Source organism: Eutrigla gurnardus, assembly GCF_963514095.1.
Source record: "Eutrigla gurnardus genome assembly, chromosome: 2".
NCBI classification, from domain to species: Eukaryota; Metazoa; Chordata; class Actinopteri; order Perciformes; family Triglidae; genus Eutrigla; species Eutrigla gurnardus.
In genome coordinates, this window is record NC_139916.1 from 25,939,293 (window position 1) to 25,966,349 (window position 27,057).

The 27,057-nt window shown below is 41.7% G+C and overlaps 2 protein-coding genes across 2 annotated transcripts in view; both read right to left on the reverse strand.

The window, feature by feature from the left end:
* Positions 1 to 5,238, reverse strand: part of LOC311032398 (copine-9-like) — a 198,243-nt gene extending 193,005 nt beyond the window's left edge. Inside the window, exon 1 of the mRNA XM_084039154.1 lies at positions 5,039 to 5,238. Within this exon, the coding sequence (XP_083895280.1) occupies positions 5,039 to 5,115 (77 nt within the window). The 5' untranslated portion in view covers positions 5,116 to 5,238. The remainder of the gene's footprint in view (positions 1 to 5,038) is intronic.
* Positions 5,239 to 8,729: 3,491 nt separating this feature from the next.
* mtmr14 (myotubularin related protein 14) overlaps positions 8,730 to 27,057 on the reverse strand; it is a 28,566-nt gene continuing 10,238 nt past the window's right edge. Inside the window, exons 10-19 of the mRNA XM_084039095.1 lie at positions 26,717 to 26,783; positions 24,958 to 25,043; positions 23,915 to 23,991; positions 21,187 to 21,223; positions 20,157 to 20,227; positions 19,866 to 19,924; positions 17,245 to 17,380; positions 15,108 to 15,284; positions 14,382 to 14,588; positions 8,730 to 12,681 (exon numbers count right to left, since the gene is read on the reverse strand). Of these exons, the coding sequence (XP_083895221.1) occupies positions 12,501 to 12,681; positions 14,382 to 14,588; positions 15,108 to 15,284; positions 17,245 to 17,380; positions 19,866 to 19,924; positions 20,157 to 20,227; positions 21,187 to 21,223; positions 23,915 to 23,991; positions 24,958 to 25,043; positions 26,717 to 26,783 (1,098 nt within the window). The 3' untranslated portion in view covers positions 8,730 to 12,500. The remainder of the gene's footprint in view (positions 12,682 to 14,381; positions 14,589 to 15,107; positions 15,285 to 17,244; positions 17,381 to 19,865; positions 19,925 to 20,156; positions 20,228 to 21,186; positions 21,224 to 23,914; positions 23,992 to 24,957; positions 25,044 to 26,716; positions 26,784 to 27,057) is intronic.

The following is a 27,057-nucleotide window of genomic DNA, read 5'->3' on the forward strand; positions in this document are numbered from 1 at the left end:
CCTGTCCCACTCCTGTCCTGCTCCTGTCTCACTCCTGTCCCACACCTGTCCTGCTCCTGTCTCACTCCTGTCCCACTCCTGTCCTGCTCCTGTCTCACTCCTGTCCTGCTCCTGTCTCACTCCTGTCCCACTCCTGTCCTGCTCCTGTCTCACTCCTGTCTCACTCCTGTCCCACTCCGTGCTTTTCTCACGGCTTTGAGACGGGCATAAAAGTTAAGATATTTTCAAGTTTTCAGGGCCAGGAATAGAGTCAACAATGTCACACTTAGCCCAGGCAGCCAATCACACCGAGCAGGAGGCTGCCCTTACTTAACGCACCTCTTCCTGTTTTGGTAGATGTGGTAGGTAGGGGTGGGTTGGGATTTCTGACGCTCATTGAATATGCCACTCGACCAACTATTTGGAAATGTTGGGTTTTAAAAATATGCAGCTCTTTAATGTATTTAATGTATATTATCTAATATCTATTAAATGTTCATGTTTTCTTGTTTTAAAGAAATATTCAAAGTGTTTCTATTGGTTTCTTCATTGCTTTATACCATTTTAACAGCATCACAGTTGGTTTGCACAAAGTGTTGAAATCATGCCTCAAAACACATTTATTTTCTTTAGCTTTTGACATAGTTTAAGAGACTTGTCTTTTTTTAATGTGACATACTGTGTATATTTTATTGTGTACTTTTGATCTCTGTGTGATTTGTTGTTTGACTTGTACAGCACTTTGGTTTTTAAATGTGCTCTATAAATAAAGTGGATTGGATCGAAAGGCAAGAAGGCACAACATGAATTTAATCACAAATCACCTGATTTTAGAAGATTAAAATATAAATGTATTCATAACTTAGACCTTGACCTTTGCTGCATAATATATAATACATAAATTATGCTTATAAGTGACATAGGGCAGAGAGGTCGTTGTCTCTGGCGCAGAATCTCAGGGGGCGCCCTCTTGTGGTGACAACATAAAACACACCTACACTTCTCTGGCAAGCGAAATAGTGATGCTACAATAGTTGCTAAACTCAGGTTCAGATTACATGATATGAATCTGAATGGGAAGCTAGTGGCTAGCTATCTGGATAACTGCTCCTTCTTAGAACGTAACACGCTGTGCTGAAATCAATACCATATAAGTTATTTTGGCTAACGAATGCTATATTTATAGATTTCTGTTCTAATCATCCCATTGCGGGCGTTAGGGGGATTGTGAGTTTTGGTTACATAAAGCCAGACTACTAGAAGGAATCAATCCTGAGACCAAACAATACTATAATTAATAGTTGTACTCCATAAGATTATTATTATTATTATTATTATTATTATTATTATTATTATTGAATGTTTCAGTTACACCTGTTACAAATATAGGTCTCAGTCAAAGTAAATTGTTTATTTGTGTAGTACTAATGTCTATATGACACATAATCAATATTAGATTGCACCCAATCATCATTTTACCTTGGGCACCAAAATGGCCAACCAACACTGGTCTCCCCATTACATAACGTTACTCCATGACGCCAGTGGGCCGACAATCAAAGCCACATTAGCCGCGCAACATGCTAACATTAAGTTCAATAAAAATGGCAAAACTTACAGCCTGCAAGTTTGAAGTTTAATCAGAGACAACAGCTGTTGATCCATCCTGGAGCTTCAGCTGTGACGTGTCACGTTGGTGGTCCTCATTAAGAAAGAGTTCTCCAGTTCAGTCAAAAATACAAGGAAGGCACGAGGACTTCACATCATCAGATGATGGAAGTACATGAAGGCCTGTCATTGGGGTCTAGCAGACAACAACAGAACAAGAACCTTTGCCTCTGCTGTGTGACCAGATCCAAGATAGTGAGGGAATCCCAGTGGGGGACAGATCAGCAGGTGGGGGGAGACGGTCACCTCGGTGGATCTGGTTCTATGGCACATAAAATCCATAGAACGTCATGTCCAACAGTAAATCCAATAGATGGAGCGGAAGGAAAGAGAGGAAGGTCTTTTATGACACTTTGCTGGTCTCTAGCCTCACCGGAACACATTTATTTACAAATGTATGTTGAAAAGCCATGAAAAACTGCCTCTTGCACCTTTAATAGAAATGCAACGCCTTAACAAATTATGAAATCAACAGGGGAGTCGTATCAATGCTACATCAATTATTGATAATATATCAATCTGGAGAAACAACACAACTCAAAGTTGTTGTTTTTTCCATTGACTGCACCTTGCAAATCTTGTTGAATATAATGCTGACTTATGGAGCCTTTCAACTTACTATACACTGTGACCCTTAGAGGACAAAAATGTCTGTGTCAAAAAAGTGCCATAAAATCATTATATATCATTATTTTTTTTTATTTTTTTTTTTCTGTCAATTTTGTTAATTAACATCAGTCCTGAACATAACTATCAAATATTCATTCATTTTCAGGATTTGAACCCTTAAAATGCCAGTTTCTTTACATAATGGCACTATTTTTTTATGAAAAAAAAAACACAAAACATGAATTATTTTCCATATATTCAATGCAAACTGGCCACCGTGGTCACACAATCACAGTCTGGGATATGTCAATGATAAGCAAAAATATTGATTCTGATGCATTATTATTTTTTGTGTAGTGTCAGATTTAAAAGAAAAACACACTGTGGCCCTTAGAGGACAAAAATGTCCTTGTAAAAAAAGTGCCTTAAAATCATATATATATATATATATATATATATATATATATATATATATTCTCTCCTTTTTTTTATTTCACCCCTACAAAGATGCACACATCCTCACACACACCCCCACACATGCGCACACACACACACACAAACACACTCTGACATCTTTTTCAACAACACACACATCAGCTGAGTATATTCACTCAAATGTCTACCAGTACGCAAAAACACATGAAGGAACTAAGGAATATTGCATGTGTTTTCCCTTTATTCCCAAAATGAGAAAATGGCTCAATCTGTTGGAAAACAGTAAAAACTACAATTTTGAAGTCTTGACTTCAGAATGAAAATCTAAAAAGAGAGCTGTAATGTAATAAATCTGTAAAAACTACAATTCTGCAGCACAACGTCCAGAATGACAGAAAGAAAATCATGACTGTGTGGTGCAATGGCCCTGGGGTCAAAAATGACAGTTATAATGGGTTTCAATGAGGACATTTTTATCTCTAAGGGTCACAGTGTAACAAAAGTGTTTGCACAGTGTATTATAGAAGGTTGATAAAAAAAAAAATTTAAAATCCCCAATTCCTTTGGCATAAACGTATGCCATATGCATTAACACAGCCAAAATGATCATGAAAACAAAAATGAAAAGGACAAAAAGGGTTAATAGTTCTGCATATAATACTTCTGCATATAAGTACATTACAAGGGTTTAAAAGTGGTAACTGGGATTAAATAATTAAAACGGTTATCTGGTATCATGGGCAGAAATCCTGAGGGGGAACAAGGGGGTCTGGATCCGCCCTTCCTGGGAAAACATGAGTTACCCCCCTCCATATATCACTGCCACAGAGAGAAATCGGAGACATTTTAATTTGTACTGTCGCATTGTCTGAGGCTAAGTCCCGCCCCTTCCTGTGTCCCCCCGGGTCCTTTTTCGTAAAAAAAATATGTAGCCTACTGTAGTCAACGGTGATAAACAAAGGATTTTTTGATCCTGTTTAAATTGTACCATGAATTTCACATGTTTTTAAACGATAGATGCAAGTCAAGAAAGTCTCAACATGTATTAGGTTTGTCGTCATATCATCTAGTTTATTGTATCTCTTGTCTCACACAATTTACTAGCTAGCTAACTTAGCTATTTTCCATCACAAATGTAACGTTATCAATCAAAAGTATTTTTCTCTCGTTTCTCCCGAAATGAGGCCCTGTGTTCGTCCACCGGCAAGAGGAGTGAGCTAGCCTCTAGGAGCAGAGAGCAACTGCTGGTCCTGAAAAGTGAAGCCGAAGTGCTGAAACTGCTATTCTCTCTACTGGCCATCGGGGGGCGACTCCTCTGGTAGCAAAAATAAGTCAGTTTGCACGGATGTTTACGTGAGTTTATGGTCTCATATGTGCCACTCTGCTGCTTGTGTTCATCAAATCCACCCGTCGCTCCTCCACAGCCCAAATATGGTCACTTCCTCTACTGGTTGCAAAAATTCAAGATGGTGATGCCACAATGCTGAATTCAACACTTAACACTACAAAACCGTAGTCCACAAACCAACGGGTGATGTCACGATGACTACGTCCACTTCTTATACACAGCAGATCCTTTTTCTCTTTTCCTCCATTTACTGCATCTCCTACTAGAAATTATTCTTTGACTTTGACCCACACTGAAACTTTCATTGTCATACAAAATACATGTTTCATTCTCTTTTATAAGTATTTTAAATTAAGCCTGTCTCCTTACATGTCTCCTGTTTAGCATTACTAAACAATATATTCCTATAATGACAAATGTCCTCTCTTCCAAACGTTGAATTGATTTGTGTGTACTCCTACTGAGCCTTACAGTCCGACAGTTTGCTCCTATTAGATTCTGCTGATGAAATGTTAAATTATTCCCATCCCTTCTCCCCCTTCCTCTCCAGGCTTTATTAAAACCACCATAGTTCGCACCAGAACCGGCGCTGCCTCGCTGTGCCTTTCCCCTCACTGTCGGCTCCAACATTTCTGCGATCCACGCACACTCATGTGATCTCAGAGTTGCGCTCTCCGGAGCTCTCCACGGCACTCAGAATAAACCCTGCTCCTGTTGGTTCCTGCGCCCCCACGCACTCCTACACCCACAGCACATGCAAATCCCTCCTGAGCGACAACAACCAAAATGATCGAGTAAAACATCAAGAGTTTGCTCCGCGCACGTTAAAGGCGCGCAATAAAAGTCAGGAAAAAATGGCAGGAAACTACGCACAGAATTATCACACCACCTAAAGATACAATCAGGACGATGGGATTGAATTGAACAGCAAGCATACAATGTGTAGATATGAAAAGGCAACGAGAGAATGAAGGTAGAAAACGTGTTTGCGCGGCTCACCTGCAGGAAACGGTGATTTCAATCTTCGTCGCAGGTACGGTGGAGTTGAGCGGGTCGAATTCTCCTATTGTCGCCATGGCTGAGGCTTCTTTTCTGTTCTTTTCTGTTTTTAAATCACTTCTTCTGAATGCGTGGAAGTTGTCACTTGTATTACAGCACTAGTTTTCCCTGTGGCTGCGATGTGTGTTTTGTTCCATCCAGCCGAGTGAGAGGCGGAGAGTGAGTCGACCGGCTCCGGTTGGAGTTGCTGCTGCTGCTGCTGCCGCTGCTGTTGCTGTTGCTGCTGCCGCTGCTGCTGCTGCTGCTGTTGCTGTTGCTGCTGACGGTCGCTGGAGCGCAGCTAAGGTTAGGAGGCATACCTGAGGAGGAGGCTTTCATTCATGGCGAGAGAGAGGGGGAGGTGGGGAGGGGGGGCTTATTCTCTCCATCCATCGCCAGGTGGAGGCAAAGACCTCCACAAGTTTTTATGCTGTTTGCTCGCAACTTGCGGTCCGGATATGGGGGGTTATTAGTGCCACATTTATTTGTATGTATTGTAAAAAAAATATAATATAATACAAATATAAAATATTAAATAAAAAAAAATAAAAAAAATATATATATATATATATATATATATATATTGTGCATCTATTTAACAATACATCCAATAACAAAATAAATCATGTTTTGTGTCTCAACATGTCAGCCCTGTGATAGACTGGTTACCTGTCTGTCTCTACATGTCAGCCCTGTGATAGACTGGTTACCTGTCTGTCTCTACATGTCTCCCTGTGATAGACTGGTTACCTGTCTGTCTCTACATGTCAGCCCTGTGATAGACTGGTTACCTGTCTGTCTCTACATGTCAGCCCTGTGATAGACTGGTTACCTGTCTGTCTCTACATGTCGGCCCTGTGATAGACTGGTTACCTGTCTGTCTCAACATGTCAGCCCTGTGATAGACTGGTTACCTGTCTGTCTCTACATGTCAGCCCTGTGATAGACTGGTTACCTGTCTGTCTCTACATGTCGGCCCTGTGATAGACTGGTTACCTGTCTGTCTCTACATGTCAGCCCTGTGATAGACTGGTTACCTGTCTGTCTCTACATGTCGGCCCTGTGATAGACTGGTTACCTGTCTGTCTCTACATGTCGGCCCTGTGATAGACTGGTTACCTGTCTGTCTCTACATGTCAGCCCTGTGATAGACTGGTTACCTGTCTGTCTCTACATGTCAGCCCTGTGATAGACTGGTTACCTGTCTGTCTCTACATGTCGGCCCTGTGATAGACTGGTTACCTGTCTGTCTCTACATGTCTCCCTGTGATAGACTTACCTGTCTGTCTCTACATGTCAGCCCTGTGATAGACTTACCTGTCTGTCTCTAAGCCAATAAACACATTGTGAAAAAAGTGATACTAAAGAAGAGCAAACATAATCCACGCCAAGTTTCCATGGAAACGTAATTCACAATGCAGTTTTGTTTGTGCGTTTAGTGTGCCAGAATAACACAGTGCTGATATATCAAGGCAGTCAACCGTCTCACAACACAATTCCAAGTTAAACTAAGTAACTTGAATTTAAATCTCAAACACTGAGGCTTGCATTGGAAGACGGTCTGCTAAAACTCAACGTGACTTTGGTGAATTGTCTGAATTAAACACAAACGCCTTTGATGCAAAGAGACGTTTTGAGGCTGCAGGTTACAGTGGTGTTGTACGGATTGCCACGGAGCCCAAGAGGTATCAAGGATAAGAAGAAAAAACACTAATCTGTGCACACAAATGACTTAATTCGTGCTCTTGATTTATTATATATTTTGCCTCCTCTGCCTTTGGCATGGGACATTCAGCCAGCCAGAAGTTTGAAGTAGACGATAAAAGTTATATTTATGAGTACCTCAGAACCCTGAAGCTGAGCTTTTATGAACTGATGGCAGCAGCAGAATCATCAAAGTCTTTACATCAGTCAGTTACTCTGTAAAATACATCACATATTTAAAGAGGACCTCTTATCTTTTCTAGATTATAGATTTCTGTGCATGTAAAAGGTCTTTTAAAAAGTCCAAATGTAAACCTCTGAAATCTTGTCTTTTCTTTCGTAAAAGTGATACGCTACCAATCAGAGCAGACCGGGCTTTTTGGAAGGGAGGGGCAGGAGCTCAAACAGAGCATTTCACAGAGAGGGTGAGAAGAGATGCTGCAGCACAGCCTGATGGGAAAAATACATCTAAGCATGTGAACGTGTTTTAGTGACCTAAAATACAAGTACGCACCAGAAAAGGTGCAGAATAGTTCCTCTTTTACAGCCAAACCCCCAGAGATGTCCATATCTCAGTCCAACACCAAAATAAAAATCCAAGTTACCATAGAGAGCGCGTGGATGGTACACAAACGAGAAGGCTCAGGCTTTCTAGCTCCGTTAGCAATCCAAAAGGTTCCTAGTTGTATCCGAAATGTTACCACACCATCGTATGATGTAATGCACCACTAAGGTGTGCTTGAATGCTCCTCTCACCGAAGCAAAGAGCAGATACTCAGCAGCCTTATATCTCTTATATAACTGCTTAGGCTAAAGATATACAGCGGCAGGCCTCGGTGACTTGATTGGTGACCTTATGTGAATGCCGAGGTCCAACCACCATCACCGTCTCCTCCCACTAGACACACAATCTGCCCATTTCGTGTGGCAGAGGAGTGAGAGGACATCCACTCTATACACCCTTTTTTGTGTTTCTAAACAGCGAAGATGTATTTTGTGGGCGGCGCCAAACTGTTATCAGAAAGGTACAGTTGTGTAGGTCTGTCAAACCGAAAGAAAAAACAGAAGAATAGGGATAATCTGGAGTCTTCTCTGATTATGTGACTGGTTTTCCAGCAGAAGATGAACTGTCTGACATTAATAAGCTAATAATTATCAATGTGGTGAGTTTCCTGACTCGTACTCACTGTACGGATCCAACTACATGGACTTAGAGTGGACGGACATCTCCTATCTGGTGGAAAAACCCAGTGTTTATACAAAAGAACATCCCTGTATCTCTACAAAAGTAAAAGCCAGGATCTGAACCGTTTACATGCTTCTTCTGCTAACAAGCTAATGTTGCTACGGTTGATCAGTGATGTTTAATGTTATAAAATATTCTGCTGAGAATTTCAGTTCTGTCAAACTTGGGATTCACCGACCCGGTGATGAGGAGGTGATGGTGAGCTCCCGAAACGGACCGGATGATGCCGGTAAGAGAAAAGACTAAAACGTTCTGTTGATCTGAATATGAAGGGCTGCATGTAAACGGGAACATTGGTAGAATATTCATTTTCATCAGAAATGTAAATAGTTTAGTAGGAATATTGTGTTTTTATAACCGCACTATTTGGTGCATGTAAACATTGTGTGGGATGACCTCTGACCTCAGACATCAAAGAGAAAATGTAACCACTAAGATATCTCCTGTCCTATTAATTTATTTAGCTTAGACAAGGAAATACAATCTGGAATTAGAGACATCCAGTTATATAAGTGCTTTCGTATTTGACATTAAATTCTCATTTACATGTACTTACATCTTCGGTGTGTTAATAAAGACCACTTAGTGTCAGCTCCTCCTCTGAGTGTTCATGTGGTGTAAATAGTTTATATACTGCTGAGAGTATTAAATCTAAGTTAACTTGAACAAGAAAGAAACAAGTGGGTCACAAAGAAGTTGTTGTTTTGTCGTTTATTCACAATTGCCACCTGCTGCTCGGTTCACTTTCCATTGAAGCCTTCGCCTGCCAACAATTAAGAGCAATTTAACAAACAAAAAAAAGAATTACTTAAAAATCCATCCGCTGTACAAAGAAGATATCTCTTTACAGAGAAGATCAGGACGAGTGCAATGCAGAATTTTAATAAGAAATAAAAATTCATTTAAAATAAGAATCAGAAGGTTTCATGCAAAACCAGCCAGAGGGAAAGTGAATTTGACGTAACTCAGATTTCTTTTTCCTTCGATGCCTCTTTTCAGCGATGTGAAAATGACAGTGTTATTGCAAGTGTCCTGTGATTGGCTGCAGGCAGAAATTCTGCTAAAAAATAAAAATAAAAAACATGAAACTTCAACATGAACTTGTTTTCAGAAAAGATATGTTAAAAAGAAGAGATGAGGCCTTCTACTGTCAGTTTGTGTCCGAGTGAAGAATTCCACTTCGACGCCCACGCGGAGAACGATGCGTGCAGCCATACGAACCAAACGCTCACAGATTCTTAATGCATCACGAATAAGGGGATGTTGAAAGAAACGTTTTAGGAAACGTCTTTTATTCCAATTCTTTCTGAGTGTGAGATGTGAAAATCAATTCCGCTTTCATGGCAGAGCATTTGCTGCAGAGCCGGAGTCAGGAAGTGGTTAGCCTAGCTTAGCATGAAGGCTAGAAACGTTTATGTCCAATCTGAAAAATACACTTCAGGTGAGTGTAAAAACGGAATTGTGGGATTTCCATACCACTTTCCTAATGTGATGACTTCAAAATGCACATCAAAATACGCCAATGGAAACAGGCTACGGAGACAATTTTGTGTCAATCTTCTCATCTCTCTATCAGAATGAATGTGAGGAAATTCAATTCCCAAAATTCCTACTATGATTTCCTTCAAAGCAATAAAATCCTTCTTCTCCTATAATCTGTTTTGAACGGCAGAAATTCAAAATGGCGTCTCATCCATAAGACTCAACAGCTTTATGTCACCGTACAACAAAACGTATAATCTTGCAGCCAAGTGAGGGAGTCACAGGAAAAGCTTTGTTGCAAAGCCAACGCTGCTCATGCTCTACAGTCAAAAGGTTCATCAACAATCAGCCGCAAACATCCCCGGTTCAGCTCTTAGAACCATTTAAGAAACAGAAATGCACCTGAAACTGGACCAGGATTAGTCGGGCCCGACCCAGTGTTACTGAAGATTAAAGAAGGCACAACAAAAGGTCCTGAGGTACAGCAGCCGTCAAAACCGTTTGGCAACACCGACAAGCTGACTTAAAAAGTCTGAATCTACCTCAGAAGTAGCTCCGGCAGAAACGCGTGTCTGAACCAGCGCTAGCAGGGATCAGGTGGACCTCGCTCCACCAGCCCCACGAGAGAGAACATTTAAAAAAGGCCTTCGGTTCACAGATTTGCTACCACGATGCTCAGTGCCTCTTGTGCCACCATGTCAGTGCTACTGGAAAGGAGACTTTTCCGGATATGGACATGGACGCTAGACTGGCGAGGTGAAACGCTGCATGTTTCATTGTCTGGGTTACGATCTTCACAAGCTGTGCTGTGTGAGGCCAGAACTGATTTTACAGAGAAGAAAACAGAGTGAAAGTGATCTGGCTGGAGGACGAGATCAGATTTGTTGACATGCCGTACGTACGCTGAGACGCTGCAATCGTCCATCTGTCCATACTGGCTGAGAGCGTTCGTCACAGAGATCCACACTGAGACCATCCTATTGTTTTTAAAACGGTGTGCGAGTTCAAATGTCCCGTAGTCACATTAACGCTAGCACATAATCATTATGATTGAACTGAATTCTAATGAAAAATGCCTTTCTAACCCTTTTAGATCACATCTAAAAATCACCTTATCAAGAATATATGCTGAAAAATTACCCCCTAAATAAATTCTAGTACCAACCAAAAAAACATGACATCCATCTATCAATGAATCCCCAACTTTAGCAGCACAGAGCTTAAGAAGGTCGTGAGCTCGTCTTTCAACCATCAAATCAAATTCCTCCCAACGTTACGCGGCGCCTGTCTGTCCTGTTTCACTGGGAAATACATCCCCATACGGACGATGGAGAATATGGAGAGTTCAGCATCGTACGCATGTAGCTAGCCGAGCACAGCTCACGATGCATGTGGAGGTAGCGTTCTGAAACAATCCATTTAGCCGTTAGCGTAGCTGAAACGGTTCCCTACTCAGACCACCTTCAGCCACTTAACATAACTTTCCGAAACAATCAATCAACCAATCAACCTATCAGACCACTTTCACAGCGACTGCCAGGTGAGAATGTCGACATACCGCGAATACCTTCCAACAAGAAACCCCCGTATTAGACGTCATGTTGTTTGAACTAGTTTGGTGAACCTTCAACCCCAAAAGGGGATCGGGCCAAGACTGAGAATCCTACTAGAATGTGACGTGAGATCGGGACAAAACACTGCTGAAACCTCATATTCTCAAAATGGCTGAAAGACTAAGGACTGTAGATTTTCACCCCTAACTATGAATGGATCCCTTCACTGGCGGTACGGAGGAGGAATTGTTACAGCAGTCATTCAGTGTTTCAGCGTACATACGGCATGTGAGTATTGCATGAAGACAAGACTTTTAAAAAGTCTTGACCCCAAAGCTGTAAGCTCTAAAATGGATTTCATATTCTGATTTTTAGCTACTTTTTAATCTAATTATCCAAATTCGAAAAAAGAAAACACAAGCTGTGTTCCAGTCCCAGTCCAGTTCCATCCTTCGGAGACTGAATGCGTCACAGCAGCTGAGACAAGACTGCCCCATTTCAGAGACCGCAGCCTCCTTTTCCTACAATCAGATCATCCGACTGATGGATCCTTCGAGGGCCAACTTATCCTTAAGATTCTCTGCGTTCTGCTGATGATTGGATTTGAATGAACATGGCGTCTGCGAGTGGATCAACAGCAGGAGATGCAGCAGAATAAACTGTCACCTGAATATATCATGAAGCAGATCCTCCATCAGAATAAAAAAGAACAAAGTATGATCTCTGACTGCATTTTAATCAGATAACGAGAATTACCTCTTATTGGCCTGCAGTTGGTTGCTAGGCAATGGGAGTGACAAAGGGTGGGGGCAGGAACAGCCAGTGACGCAGAAGGGAATCCTCTGTACACCAGAGCCTCTCGTTTCAGAGACCACTCGGCCTGGTCTTCAAAAAGGAGCAGACTTAGACCACGAAGGACGCTGGATTGGGACACAACTAATAACTAATAAGTGCTGTATTTATCTAATCTTTAAAATCCGCCAAACAAACCAACATTCCTCTGCTTGGATCATTGATGAATAGCAGCACAAATGATGAGAACTAAAAACAGAGGTGGGACCGTCTTCGGTCAGATTAAGGAAGAACAGAGGAAGGAAGAACAGGTAAAGAACCCATGTTCTCAGCCATTTACATTTAAGCACTCTTAACATCCCTTTTTGATACTGTGGCTGGAACCATTTCTCTCCCTGAACGTGACTCGTGAAGTCAACATGGAAGGTTAAAAGTCCAGAGAAAAGTTAGAGCAGCACAGAAACAAATAAATAAATCCAAGCACATAAGGTTTGGAAAAAATTGAAAGGAAATTCAAGATGAAAGAGTAATGCTTCAACCCTGAATTGAACAGAGATGTTTGGCACTTTATTGTACTGAGTCCAGGCGTGTTGCAGCGATGGATGGATGGAAGCAGACGGAGGGTCTGAAGTCACATTGAGAGGGTTCAGACGATGGCGTTGGTTCCCCGGAGGCCGACGCCACGGGCAAACTGCTCCAGCAGGCCGGAGATGGCGCCGGAGGGGCTCGGCGCTGAGGACTTGAGGCCGACGGTGGAGCTGTAGGCTGCCAGGAAGACTTCCCGCACCGCCTCCAGACGGGCCTGACGCTCAGAGGGGAAGGGACACCTGGAGGGGGGAGAGGGGGAGGAGATAAGACAAGGAGGAAGGTAAAGGTTAGGGGAAGAAACGCTACTTTAAAACAGCCGCGATAAGAAAAAGAAAGCAGAAAAGTGAGGAAGTCTGCAAAGAAATCAGAAGAGAAATGACGCAGGTGGAGGCAGTTTGCACCGACCCCACAATGCACTTCTGAATTAACCATCACAGAGCTAACACACTCATCATCATCAGCTCTCTGCTGCTCTTCCCAGTTGCCTCAGAAAAAAAGATGGATAGAAGTTATTTGCCTTTTTCCGACAGCAAGTGGTGCTGCAGGGACACGCTCAATTTGGCAGTCAGATCAAGCAGAAATGAAAGTGAGTCCCCTGATGTGAGGAGGAGGAGGAGGAGGAGGAGGAGGAGGAGGAGGAAGGACCTGGTGGATAACGACTCGGTTCAGTGGGGGGACAGAGAGCTGCGACAAAAGGTTCCTCGACAGGAAACCATCTCTGCAGAACGACATTTATGTTTTACATGAGCAGCACGCCCGTTACTTCAGTTTACTGAAGAATACAAAGTCTGCTCTCATGATGCTCCTTGTTCACAGGAAACATCTTGGTTATGTTGAGGGAAAGATGGTGATTTGGGTTGAAGTACGTGGAGTAGGCTACGGTACGGTCTAGGAATTGTATAGGTTCATTTCTGAGTTAATTGAGCTGCTCAGTCAGGACACACTGCGGTGAGCTCCGTGGTAACACAGGTGAGCACATACACATGAACGCTACGCGGCGCCGGGTGCACTATTTAGCGAGCTCCACGGAAATAAAAAGCAAAATTAGCCGAAACTGACATCCTGTTATGTAACTTACGTTAACTTATGTACGTAACTTGAAATAAGTCAACACTGACTTTTGGTTTCACACGGACATGAACACGGTCTCCTGGGTGAAAGTCCTGTGTTTGTTTGAGCCATCCATCCACACTGATGTCTGACGACTAGGATACGGCCACCGGCTGGCTGAGTGGAACATTAACAAGTTGATAAATCAAACTCTTTACAAGTGACCTCAAACGTAGCAGGATTTTGTTATTTAGAAGCTGACATTTATGCAAATAGTGCACCAGTGTAACACATAACAAAGACCGTAAATCAGTAATCATGCATTCATGATCATGTGCACATTTTTCAGGTTCAGTTAGTAATCCCATCACGGCTCGTACGCTTGTTAACCAGACAGTCGCTCCGAAGCTGCTGATTAAATGAGGATTTCATCATCACGACATCCTGTGCCTTCTGATTGGTCAGAATGCCATTTAAAGTTTGTTACCGTCACATAGCCTCTTCCTCTGTGTGCACTAGAGTTTAAACTCTGTTATGAGGAGAAACATCTCTAACACAGTCTGAACAGAAAACACACACATTATATATTGTCTATAGTTAGTGTTGGTCATGCTAAACATGACTAAACACTCACTCTTATTCAGTTAGCTGAACAGTAATAAAGAGACACAGAGATCAGTGTGTGAGTCCAGCTGGTTGATATATAGACATAAATTAAAACTAGCGCTGGTACACGCTGTGAGCGGGGAATATTAAATGATCAGTAATGCTATAGCTGTAAGCAGTTCAGTGTTGTGTGAGCTTCACGTATGCAGGATACCCCGGTGAAATGTCAGGAAGGGATGAAAAGAACAGACCCCACCCAAGCCTACTGGACAGTGTTACGTACATCCGCCCGCTGGGTCCTTCATCCTGAAAACTGAAGGGCAGCGGGGAGTCGTAGGCAGCAGCCACAGCAGACGAGGTGGAGGAGGCCGAGGCCAGAGGTGGAGGGAAGTGGGCGTGGTCGTGGATGCTGCCACAACCCGAAACTATCTGCCAACTCCCGTACTCTGTAGAGAGGGAGGACCCGGAGCGAGTGTGGTCTGATGCTAACCTGAGAGAGACGGGGAGAGGGGGGACATGTCAGGTGTGTTACCAAGCCTCCAGGTGGTCTCAGCTTTACTGTACAATGAAATACAATAAGCAGCTAATAAGAGTTTTTGGTTGCCAGGCATTAAATCTATTTTCATAGTTAAGAATAAATAAAAATGTATTCCCGGTGAAAACTCACTCACTAACTGAAGGAAACACAGCAGGTGCAGGCGTGGCTCCCAGACGTTCTACTACTCTAGTTCTGAGCCGGAGTTTACAACCACCACACACTGAACACAATGTCTTAGTGACAGAAGGTTTTCATTGCATTTCAGTGATGCTGGAATAATGTATTCATGTATGAACATATGAGGTGAATATGCAGAATCTCCCTGCTCATACATGAGCTGCAGCTGGAGGCCTCAGACTCTGCAGGCGGCTCCACAACCGAAGCACTCTGCCTCTGGTCATCATCCAAAATGTACATTACTGGAGTTGTGTCTGAAAACAAGATGGCACACAAACTTGGACTTGGACCCACCTTCTTCCGGGGACAGCCAATGGGCTGCTGCCAGTGCGTGTGACGCCGTGCTCCGATTGGTTGGAGGAGGAGGAGCTGGAAGACCTGGCCTCGTTGAGTGGGTGGCAGAGGTGCTCGTCCAGAGGGTTGGGTTTATTCCAGACCACCATCTGAGGGGAGGAGGTGGTGCCTTTCCTCCTGAGGAGAGACATGGAACATGAGCATCCACGGAGGAGGAGCACCAGCAGCTTCTGATGCTTTTAAACATGATGACATCAGCAAAACACCTCACAGATCCTCCTGACAATGGAATGAAATCTAAAATACTGGGGTAAAGGCCCCGTTAAGACAGATGTCCTGTGTGATAAAATCATTATTTTAATGAAAATTCTACGTTGATCTGCAGTGAAAAACTAGAAATGATTCTGGCTCATGTTCAAGTTGATTTTGTGACGTAATGCAGTTCCACCTTAAATCTCAGTCCCACCCCTTCCGGTGTCCCCCATTGGACATTATTTAAAAAAATATACATGTCTGGAGGTCAAAGGCGAGAGACAAATATTTGATTGATCCTGTTTGAATTGCACCATGTTTATCAGTTGAAAGGATAATCCACATCACCCTTGTATCTGAGTGCTGCTGTGTGAGACGGTATATATCAGACTGTTTGATGAACTGGAGGTTGTTTCTTGCTCCCTGTAATAATCTTCCTTGTTGGGTTTATTGTTCTTTGGGGGTCTGTGTCGCGCCAGCATCTTTTTTCAGCCGTTCCCAACGAGGAGAGCACGCGGCCGCCTCCATGAAAGCACTCGCCGTCTTGTTTCTGAGGACTTTTGAGCACTTCAACTTAAAAATCTCAGAACCTTTGAGAAAAGTGCCGCTCACATCCCCGCAGAAAACAGGAGCTTGTTTTGCCGGGTCTGAGACCGACACTATCATAAGGAAGAGTGAAAAGCCCACTGGGGGAGCAGATCTGCCGGGGGACAGTAAATGTTGCAGGTGAGTGCTGGACCTTTATCCCCGTACGTGTCGTCTCGGAGGGATCGTCCTCCCCGCTCTAATGTCACGGCTGTCAGACTGAGAGGTGCCCAGCTCAATCATATGTGAAGCATGAAGCATCATGGAGAAAAATAATAAATAACCAGTATCCCAAATGGATAAAAATCAGTTAAACGCTCTCCACTGCTCTGTGGAACATGTGACATACATAATAAGATTACAGAGGGAACTTTTATGGAAAGACGGACACCAGTGTGTTATTTACTCTGCTTATTTCCAGTGTCGCCGTTATAATTTCAATTTATTTTGAATGCATTATTAGATAAACTATCCTGCATCAACATACAGTATACCACCTGATTATTAGTACTGTCAGCCCTGGCAAAGGAAACGGCCAGCTGAAGGTGAAATACATTTGGTTATAAAAAAGACAAATAAACAAATAAGAGACCCTAGACCGTCCGAGTCACCTCCTCCTAATTTCACAGTGTGGTAGAGCCCAAGTCCTCATGGACTTACTGAGCGTGTGAGCCCATTAGAGGACATTGGAACTGGGCCATTGACTGTTACTGTTGTTAGATGCTGTCTTATAGTAATACAAATAGCTGTTCCTTCAAACTCATGGATGTGTTGCTAGAACCTGGTCTTTCTGGCTGGTATTTCATCGTCTTCCTGTCATCGCTGCCACTTGCATTGTTATTAAAGGCGTGTTGTTTTCAGCTGGAAGGTCTGTGTGGATCTATACTCATCCACAGCTGCCGTGTCCACAAAGAGTCTAACCCTGGCAGAAACGCTGGGGAGCGCTTCATGTCAGTGCTTCATATAAAAAAGTGCTTGGAGTGCAAAGTTTTAATGAAAACAATATCTTCTCCCCTCTAACCACTGGAGTATGATAGACGAGCATCGCTCCTCTGCTTTTAACTGTTTGGGCTACTATCTATGCTGCTTCAAAGCCGGCTGCTCCAGTCCACATGTGGACGGGCAGGTGGCCCCTGGCATGACAGCATGCCATGAATGGTTGAATGTATGAATAGAAAACATCAGCAGCACAGCAGATTTTCAAATTGGAGCTTTCAGAGCGGCCGCACAGAAAAGGTGGATTTCTCAGAAAGGATGCTGGCTACATACGTTCCCTCCTCATTGTGTGTGCAATACTGACCAGCTGGAGGCCTGGGGCGGGCCGGAGAACAGGTCCACGGTGTCGTTGGTGAGGCTGGATGAGGCTCCGCCCACCTCCTCCGTGATGAGGGAAAAGTCGCTGCTCAGACTGGTCACGCTGCCACGGTCCCTGGACTCTAAAGCCAACACACAGCAGCAGGCTGGTTAGTTCAGCTCCTAAACCGACGGCACATTTCACAGCAGGAGCTGAAGGAACCCAGAAGTAGGAGAAGCTTTTGTCCACTTTGTAACTTCAGCTGTAAACTTCCTAAAGGCCTTCAACGTCGCGTTGCTTCGACCAGTGCTGTTCATGAGTCCGTCTCCAGGTCACTCGTTATTATTCATTCTTGTCTCAGACAAAGAGGGTTTCATTTAAAGACCACTGTGGTGAATCAACACTTTGCCTGTGCAACGTCTGAATTATTTATTAACATCATTACTTAGTACATATAAGAGGTGTTTTTCTCTTTGCTTCATTAACTCAATGAGTTCGGTGCTGCATTTCAGAGTCTTATCCATTCAGAGGTTTTTACATTGTGTGTTGTAAATGTCTTTAATGCTTTGACTTTCTGGTGGATTTGCTGAAGCACCCTGACCGATGATCTGATCGTTCAGGGTGCTCCGATAGATCTGCCACTCAATGATATCGGCCATTAGGCTACTGTTCTAAATATTAATGATGTTGAGATGATGCATCAACTCTGAATTGAAGGTTTTCAGGACTCATTCGCCTGCTCTTTAATTCAAGAGTCACACACTCTCCTCGGCATATCCTGTCTGAACAGCCCATTGGTTAACATGGAAACTTTGCTTCAAATTAACCATGAAGACAGACGTGTGTAATCAATGAAGGGCTGAACATGACATCACTACTGCATAACATGGTCTATTTAATATTTCTCACGCTGACGTAAGTTCCCACGCTGCCATGCTCAGTGCTTTTCACTGGGCTGCAGTGTTTTAGCTTTCTTGAAATCGTAAATGATTGAATTCATTACATCAACTGCTGTTTTGGAGCCAATTTGTCCGAGGATATGGAAAGAAACTGAATGAGAGATTGCTTTGGGTTACAGAAGCTCGCCTGGACATGATGTCATGAGTCCTGGCTCTCTATTTAATAGTTCCACTGATTGGTATTGTGCGTGCTGGAACCGTTTACTAGGACTCTTAATGTAACAGAGCCATTACTGGTGTTCTTAATGGCAGCGGTGCAGCTTTCTACACCTCTGAGACATATCCTCAACACTGTTTCTCCGTTCCTCCTCCAGTTGTATCAGAAGTCTCGATACATTAACTTCACCTTGCAAAAGCTTGATATAAAAAGAAATGATGAGCTAATTATGAACGCTGTGAAACTAATCAACTCGGCAACATGCTACTGGAGGAGCCTGCAGACGTATAGCTTTGTGACGCAACATGTTCTGGAATGTAGTCTTTTCCAAAGAGATGAAAGCGCTGTGTCATCATCCATGTCTCATTGCTTTGTCTCAGAACCTTTGTTATTCCTCGTTGCATCAGACCAGAGGCGAGAGGCAGGAGCTCCAACACAATAATCACGCTTTTAACAACTCTGACTTAACCGTTTCCTGCTTTTCTGTTGACAAATGTATGGAGCTCAAAGGAAAAGAAAGGAATAACATTAATTCATGAAGCATCTCACTTGTTATTAGCAGTTAGATTTAACAAGAAAGCCGAGAAGAAATGTAGCTTTCAATACTGTGACCCCACCACGCAGTAGAAGTAGTCCAAGTACTCCGATTAAGCATCATATAGCAGGGAGGAGTCTGAAAACCCAGAAACTAGTCAGCAGTTTTGCACTTCCCTCTTCTCAAAGTGTTGTTTTAAATGGGTTTTTGGATAGACGCCTTAAATAAGTTCCATGTTTAACACAAACTTAAGAGATTTTAAAGTTTGTAGCTAGAAAAATCACGAAGTGGTGTTCATTTGTGAAGATGATCTTGCTGAAAAAACTTAGGATAATATACTTTTGTTTGCCATAGAGTCTATTTTCTGCAATAATCCAATGGAAAAGTCTTTTGTTGAGGAAATCTGAGCCATTCAATTCCTTCCAAATACAATTGTTGTTCAGGTCATACTGCAGTGATATAATAATATTAGAATATATACAGTACCTATAAATATAATACTAGTGTGCTGCAGGAATGAGTCCTCAAACCCAGAGATGAGTCAGCATGTTTGCACTTTCTGTTATGTGTTTTCTAAATGTCTTTTTATTTTTAAATAAGTTCTGTGGTTAATACATCCTGAGGAGGAGACTTAAACGTTTTGTTCTACAATATAAAATCAGTTAATAAATCCTGTTTTTAATTATTAGTTAATTAGTTTTGACATGTCTGAAAAAAAAGAATCATAAAAGCGGTGTGAAGATATTGTACACGTGTACAAAACGTTTAGGTATCATAAAAGGGTTTTTTTTTGCCAAAGAGCTTATTTTTTCGCATTTATCCAAAATGGAAAAAGTGGCACAGGCTTCTTTGTGGAGGGAACCAGTGTGACGCTAACTTCCTGTTGGCCTACAAAGCCGTCATGCCTGTCCCACTCACAGTAATGAAGTTCATCAAAGATGCAGCAGAGCCACAGGAGGGAACCACACTGACTTACTTAACTGGCAGAGATCTTCCACAGTGAAATCACTGTCTTTGATGTGAGAGTTCTTCCTTCTGAAAGAAAAGAACATGATGATGAAATAACATCAGAGATGAAAAGAAGAGAAAGAATACTGGATCACATATTTTATATCTGCCTATGGAAACAGAATATTCATGTCACATTACTATAAAGCATTAGACAACGATGGCTTCATTATAAATATATTGCGAAATCTAAGAAGTAAAGAACATAACAGACACATAGAGAATAATGAGATGAAATAACACAAATGGAGGAACACACCTCTGTTTCCTGACAGCTGAGAACTTCTCAGAGACAATGTGCTTCAAAAAATTGAAGCAAAAAAAGAAAATCTGAGGGAGAAAACAAAAGACATTTTTGATCAGAGGAGAACCACAGCATCCAAAGAAGATCTCTTCACTTTGAGTTGTAGAGTCGAGCCCAGCAGGTGTCCTCATACATACGGTCCTCCAGCATGAAGCAGTACACATCCATACCACGGCCAGGTACAAAACAGTGACTACTCGTCTACTCGTGGTGGAGATATTGATATTTATGTCACTTTAATAGATTTCTCCCTCTCTGGTTGGGGGCTGCTGGTATTAAAAAAGCCCATTTAATAAATAAACCCCTCTTTCTGATTCTCAGATGTCTCATGGCTCATATTGATGTTTTACACCACGGGCACCTTTTCTCCAGCTATGTGTCCAACTGAAACACTTCATAATCAATATCCAAGACATGGATGTATTGATTTTCATTATTTTCATAAACACAGAACAGACAGAATCATTGTGTTTTTTTAAATAATTGTGGCCACGAATGTATAGGCAGGAAATTCACATTTAAAAAATTAAAATCTCCTATCTGGGATTTCATTGACTTTTTCCCCATCCATCCACCTACAGACTCCAGCCCACACTGACTGGATGGATGGATGGATGGATGGATGGATGGATGGATGGATGGATGGATGGATGGTTGGATGGTTGGATGGATGGATGGATGGATGGATGGATGGATGGATGGATGGATATGTTCTCATAATACTATCCCCTTCCTCTGGCTCTGTTATTATCATCATCATTTTGCTTTAACCTACAATGATTTTTTGCGGTTGCACCTGTATCATATGCTCAGCTTTCTCAGGGCTAAATTATTTTTGAATGTCTGTTCATTTACAAATGTCACTGATTAATACAAATGTGTTGCCCAAAAGGAATGATGACTTGATGTTTGTAATATATCAGCATAATCGTAGGGGAAAAAATCATTTCATTTCATTTCAAATCATTTGCAAAAATAGACCTACCTCCTCCCCTTTGGAGAGTCGATCTGGCAGCATGTGACTGGAGACAGATAAAGAAAAATGTCAGCTGACACTTCAAAAATAAAACAGAATCTCATGTAGTCCATATAAAGCTGTATGTTATGAAGTGGTTGAACATGAATGAATCCTCTATTTGTTGATGCAAGTGTGAGATCCAATGATGAGTAAAGAGCTGCAACTTCTTGCTACTAAAGAAATGGTTCCTATGAAATAGTTTAAGGTCTGTTGTACCAAGAGTGACCAAGCCATTTATTATCTTGTATTGTATTGTTCAGTGCATTGATGAGCATTAACATCAACACACACGTTTTATATCTAGATGACCTTATTTGGAGTGTTGATGGAACAGCTACAATGTTAGCATAGCCTAGCACCATCAATCCCAATTCCATTCAGCAAAGAAGCATTTTATAAGTTGTTTGCTTGTGGCCTTGCACACAGACATAACAAAGCAGGACTTCAGACATTTTACAAATATGCATAATCTTGTAGTTATTTCAGCATATTTTTTATATCTGTTTATTGCAATAAAAATCACAGCTATGTTGTTTATTTTGGGTTCATTTAACTGGCAAACCAGCTGATGTGTGTTTTGTTAGATACAGTGAATAAAGCGCAATGAAATTTAAATGTTTTAAGTAATGCAAGGCGAGACTTTGCAATAAGCGTGAACACGGCAAGAGAGTGATTTTTTTTGGGGGGGGGGGGGGGGGGAGGCGGGGATGAGGGAGAACTGGCCCTTTAATCCAGCCCAGCAAAGCATATTTCAAGGAAGCATTATGGGTATTTTTTCATTTTAATCTATGAAGTCTACTTTAGAAATGAGTTGATCAGACCGGCAGCAGAACTGCTGCAGAATCTCCTGGATTGTGATGGGAGTGATTACAGCTATGTCGATGGGGCTGACAGTGTTTACAGCCATGAGAGAGTAAAGAAATCAATCCATGACTCCACAAATAACCTGAAGTCCAAATATGACTCTGTGACTGATGGAGTCCGGTTCAACAGCTAAGACACCTCTGGCTCTCTGCTTTATCCAACTCATTCTAGCCTCAACAATGAAACTCACCTGGGGCGAGTAAATCTCATTTTATATAACGCATTTTTCATGTGTATGTCATCTGCCATCCTGCTTCCTTCTGATCTCTGTTGAGAGTTGTTGCACATGCACAGTACCGATCAGGCCCTCATGAGAAAATTAAATTGAAGATCCTACCCAGGGAATTCTATAGAGAACTATTTAGAGGACTAGTGTTTTATGAGACTATGGTGGGTCCAGGGGTATGCCCCCCGTGAGAAAAATGTGTACATTTTAAGATGAATGCATCAATCTTTTGTACTTTGAGAGAAAAAGTAAGGAGCTAAATCGATGAAAAACGTTATTCTCTTTAAACAATCGTGTGCTCTTGTAGTAATTAAACACAAATTGTCAAAACACAAAATCATGAACAGCATATTTTTTGGGCGATCAAAGAAAGGAAGCAAAAGTGGTTTTGAATTGGTGTATATATTTCAAATAAAATGTATTTAAAAGGCGTCGTATCATGCTCATATGTCGTGCTTTTATTGTGAAAGGTAAGATGAAAAGGAGCGGTATAGGCTGCCTTTGTCAATGTGGGAAAATAAGTGTATTTTACCAAATTAATTTTAAAAAACTAAAGTAATTTGTGGTTGTGTTATGATGCTCTGCACATTAAATACATTATTTTGATTTGTTTGTCTCAATCCTGCTGCTCTCTATTCTTGTTTTTTTGTATTTTTACCTTCAACGCAATGCATGATGGTATATAATGCTCCGTTAGTGATGAACTGTTGTCCTCTACTTTTCTAGATCAATTGTGGGATACCACTATATACACAGTATAATATTTCCCACAATGCATTTGGAAAGCACTACAACATGGCAAACTCCTCTGTAGCGAGGAGGGAGGGATTTCAGGCACAGCCACAGTTTATGGGCTGAAGCACAAGCAAGCGTTTTAATTATCCCGGACTCATGAGTTATTTTCTGCACTGCAGAAATGCACTAATGTTTCTGTTTTGTTGCGTTATGTTTTTCTTGCAAATGGGCTTCGACTGCATTTCGTTTTTGCATTATGACAATAAATGAACCTTGAATTCTTGAAATTGGTTGGTACTAGCTGATGAAAGCTCGCTCCATATTGTGTTTTCCAGGAGGAAAACATTTATGAATACATTTAAAAAATGTATAGAGACAAGGGAAAATTGACTTTGGGCATTTCTTACCCATTTGTCCAGCCGGGCAAACAAAAAATGAAAAACATTAATGTTGAACCCTGCACACACAACCACACTCCTTCTGCTTGGCCAATGTCCCGAGGGCTTTGGCAAGCCTGTTGATGTATAATTACATGGGCTCGCTGGCAGCAACGGAGCTTTTTACGAGACTGCCTCTGATGAGCTCAAATTGGAGAAATCGTGCTAGTAATTATGAAAGGAGATCCCCAAGAGAGTCAGTGTGTGTGTGAGAGAAGAAAGAAAACGGGGGGAGTGGGAAGATAAAATGTGTGGTCAAGAGCAGAGTCGTACTAGTTCTTCTTCCACGCTCACTTTTCAATTATGCGTTGCAGGCGCGGTGCGTCTCAAACCACATGGCAGCAAGAACTTGCACCTCTAAAGTATTCATGCCGACTGATGCGCTGTGAAGTCATGCAATTATGATAGTGCTGATGTGAGTGATTCTTTTTACCCGAAGAGGAACCAGTCGTAAGCGATGGTCAGATACAGGATCTCGGCCGGCTCCAGGCTGGCGTGCACGGCGCCATCCTGTGGAGAAGACAAAACGTAGATGAGTCAAACGTATTTATATGAATCAGTAGGCTGTTCCAGAGAAAAGGTTCAGCCACCGGGAAGACTCAATCGCCTCCGTTTTTGTGTCTGGTTCTTGGGACGTCCAGGAGCATCTGATTGGTCCACATCAGTGCTCTAACAGGAGTATGGAGATGTAATAGATCTGCTCAATTATCTTGGGCCAATTCATCTAAAACCTTAAAAACTAGCAAAAAAATCAACCCTGAAACGGACAGGAAGTCAGTGAAGGGAGGCGATACTGGTGATATGTGATCCTGTTTTCTTTTCCCAGTAAGGAGACGGGCAGCTGCATGTTGTACTAGACGACTGTTCTACACCCACGAACAATGAGTTACAGCAGCGCAGCTGAGAGGTGATAAAAAGAAGAACAACGCTCTCTGGGTCTTTGGGAGAGAATGACGCTAAATGTCTGAGCTGGAAGAAACTGGTTTTGACAACTGAACCAATTTCTTTATCAAATTTGAAGAAGGGGTCAAAGATAAAGGGCTGAGAAGATGAAAAGTCATCCAATAGGTCAGGTCGTCCAAACATAATGATCTCAGTCGTATTTAAGCCTGCAAAATAGACTTGTACACGTGTTTGCAAAGCAATTTACAGCCAATGTTATGTTTGTTAGAAATGGACCCCAGAGGCAGCAGACGTCATGCAGCTCCGAAACACCCAAACGGGATTCCTGATTCTTTCCATATGTGCGTTTCACGAGGAAAAGATTAGATATTCATAACATCAGGGTTCTTTTTTTAATAAGAGCCATGAATAACGAAGAGGCGTGTATGAAATGGTAAATGAGAAGTTTGTGAAGAGGTATGACTGAGGATTACTGAAGTCACTAATGAATGCTGAATGTGCCAACAGAGCTTCTGGGTGAGCGGCTATGATGTGGAGAATGAATGATATAAAGAGACGGGAGGAGGAACTTACTGCCCACAGGGAGAGCCTGAGGAGGGACACGAACAGAGGCGTTCGGTCCCAGCCTGATATGCAGTGCACCAGGAGGCCACTCTCATCTAAAACAACACACAGCAACATGCATTTATACATCATCAACATTTTCATAGTGCAGCTTTAAATGGACATACAGTGGATGCAGGGCTGGAATGTGTGAGTTGTTGTGTTCAAATGCTTTTTATGTTCTCTTCTTGCTTCTGTGGTCAAAGGGAGTTATAAGCTACTATACCCAATAAATCAATATCCTTAAGATAGAATCAAAAGTCCTACATTTTGAGTCCAGGACATTAATGTAGCAGTGACCACCTATTAGCTGGAACATATAATGGAGTAATGCATTTTATAGCACATTAGTGCCTGTGAGCGTTTCTGCCACTGTCACTGTAATGCTTCTCCTGGTGATGTTGGGACTCTGAAAATGCATTGACTGGAAATCATGAGCGTGTTTGAGACCTGTTCAGTGTGTAAAGTGTCCTGGGATACCTTTTGTTGTGATACGACACTATAAATAAAATGGAATCATAGACATGCTCTGAATTCAGTCCAGTGCTATAAGGACAGTGTAGGACTGCAGCGTGTCGGTGTCGTGTTCAGATTAAAGCTTTGGTTGTTTAAATGTTTTAAATCTTAGTTTTATAGCTTCTTATGTTTTCTTCCTGTCCTTCCACTTCTGTATTGGTTTGAGGAACATTCATTATGTTGCCATTTTGGCCAACATTTTATTTCTTATTTTTCTCGTTTCCTTTTCTTATTTATATTATTGTAGCTTTTGCTATTTTTTCTGTTAAGTACACTATGAGAGATGCCAAAACTAAGTTAAATTCCTTGTATGTGAATGCTTATTTGGCCAAATATAGTTGTTTCTGATGATGCCATCAAAAGGTTACTAGTCTCATTAAATAAATATACTGCAAAACAGAATGAATGTTGGCCTATATTTGGATAAGGCATAATATGGTACATGTGACATTCACTGTCTTGCCATGAGTGGCAGAGTTTCTAAGCAGCTGATTGTTTAACACAGTCAGTAATAATGTGAACCTCTATGTAAAACCTCCTGGGATATTAGCATTGTCGTTGCTCTGGGCCAAAGCACTACACAAATCTTGAAAGAGATGCATTTAGGGAAAGAAGCACCAGACTCCCATATATGGTGCTCCAACTAAAGATCATCTCCTGGATCACTGAGCACTTTGTCAATAAAATGTCACAAAGTAGTTAAAAACCCAATGCTAGTTCTTATAAATTGACGAACGGTGACCAACGGTGAGTTCTTCACATCATTTTTACAATCTAGCTGACTCCTGCTGGTTTCTCCAACGTTACATACTCGGCCTTTAACTGATCATTAAAATTTACTTTTTTAAACAAATGACGATCCTTTTTTTTCTTCTGCCAGCTGATTAATTGATTCTGCAATTTTTAAAGTCCAACATCACTCAAAATGGTTAATATTATTAAACATAATTAATTGATTTCCAGAAAATTAATTAAGCCACTTAAACAAATGCAAATCGAATACCTTTGATGAGCGCAGGAAGTATTTAAAGGCCTCACCTTCATATCTACTAACTCAAAATTGAGCTGTTAAGATTTTTTTTTTTTTTTATAAAAAAAAAAATGCATTCCTTTTCACATTTCATGGTCTACACGATTCATCAATGAAAGGAAATAAGCAAATTCCAAAACTAACAGGATGTGGTGCTCCTTCAGAGACAGCAGCAACACCTACCATCACTGTTGATGATGTGGAGCAGCATCTTCAGGTAGTTCTGGGTCTGCTCCACCAGGTCCCACGACTGGACACAACACATGTAAATACACGTTGGTACACAGAGAAATGAAATGATTGGTTCACAGAGGGATTTTAAACCACACGATGTCTCTAAATATCATTCCATATGTCCAGCTTGTTCCAGCTGTTTTTTTAACCAAATTAAATCTTCTAAAACAAGTCTCAGACTTTTTACGGTTACACAGTCATCACTTTTATACATATTTCTGCACAACTCAGCCTTACAGAGTATTTTTGGATTCTAAAAAAAGCAATGTGGGTTTGAACAATGTTTGGCT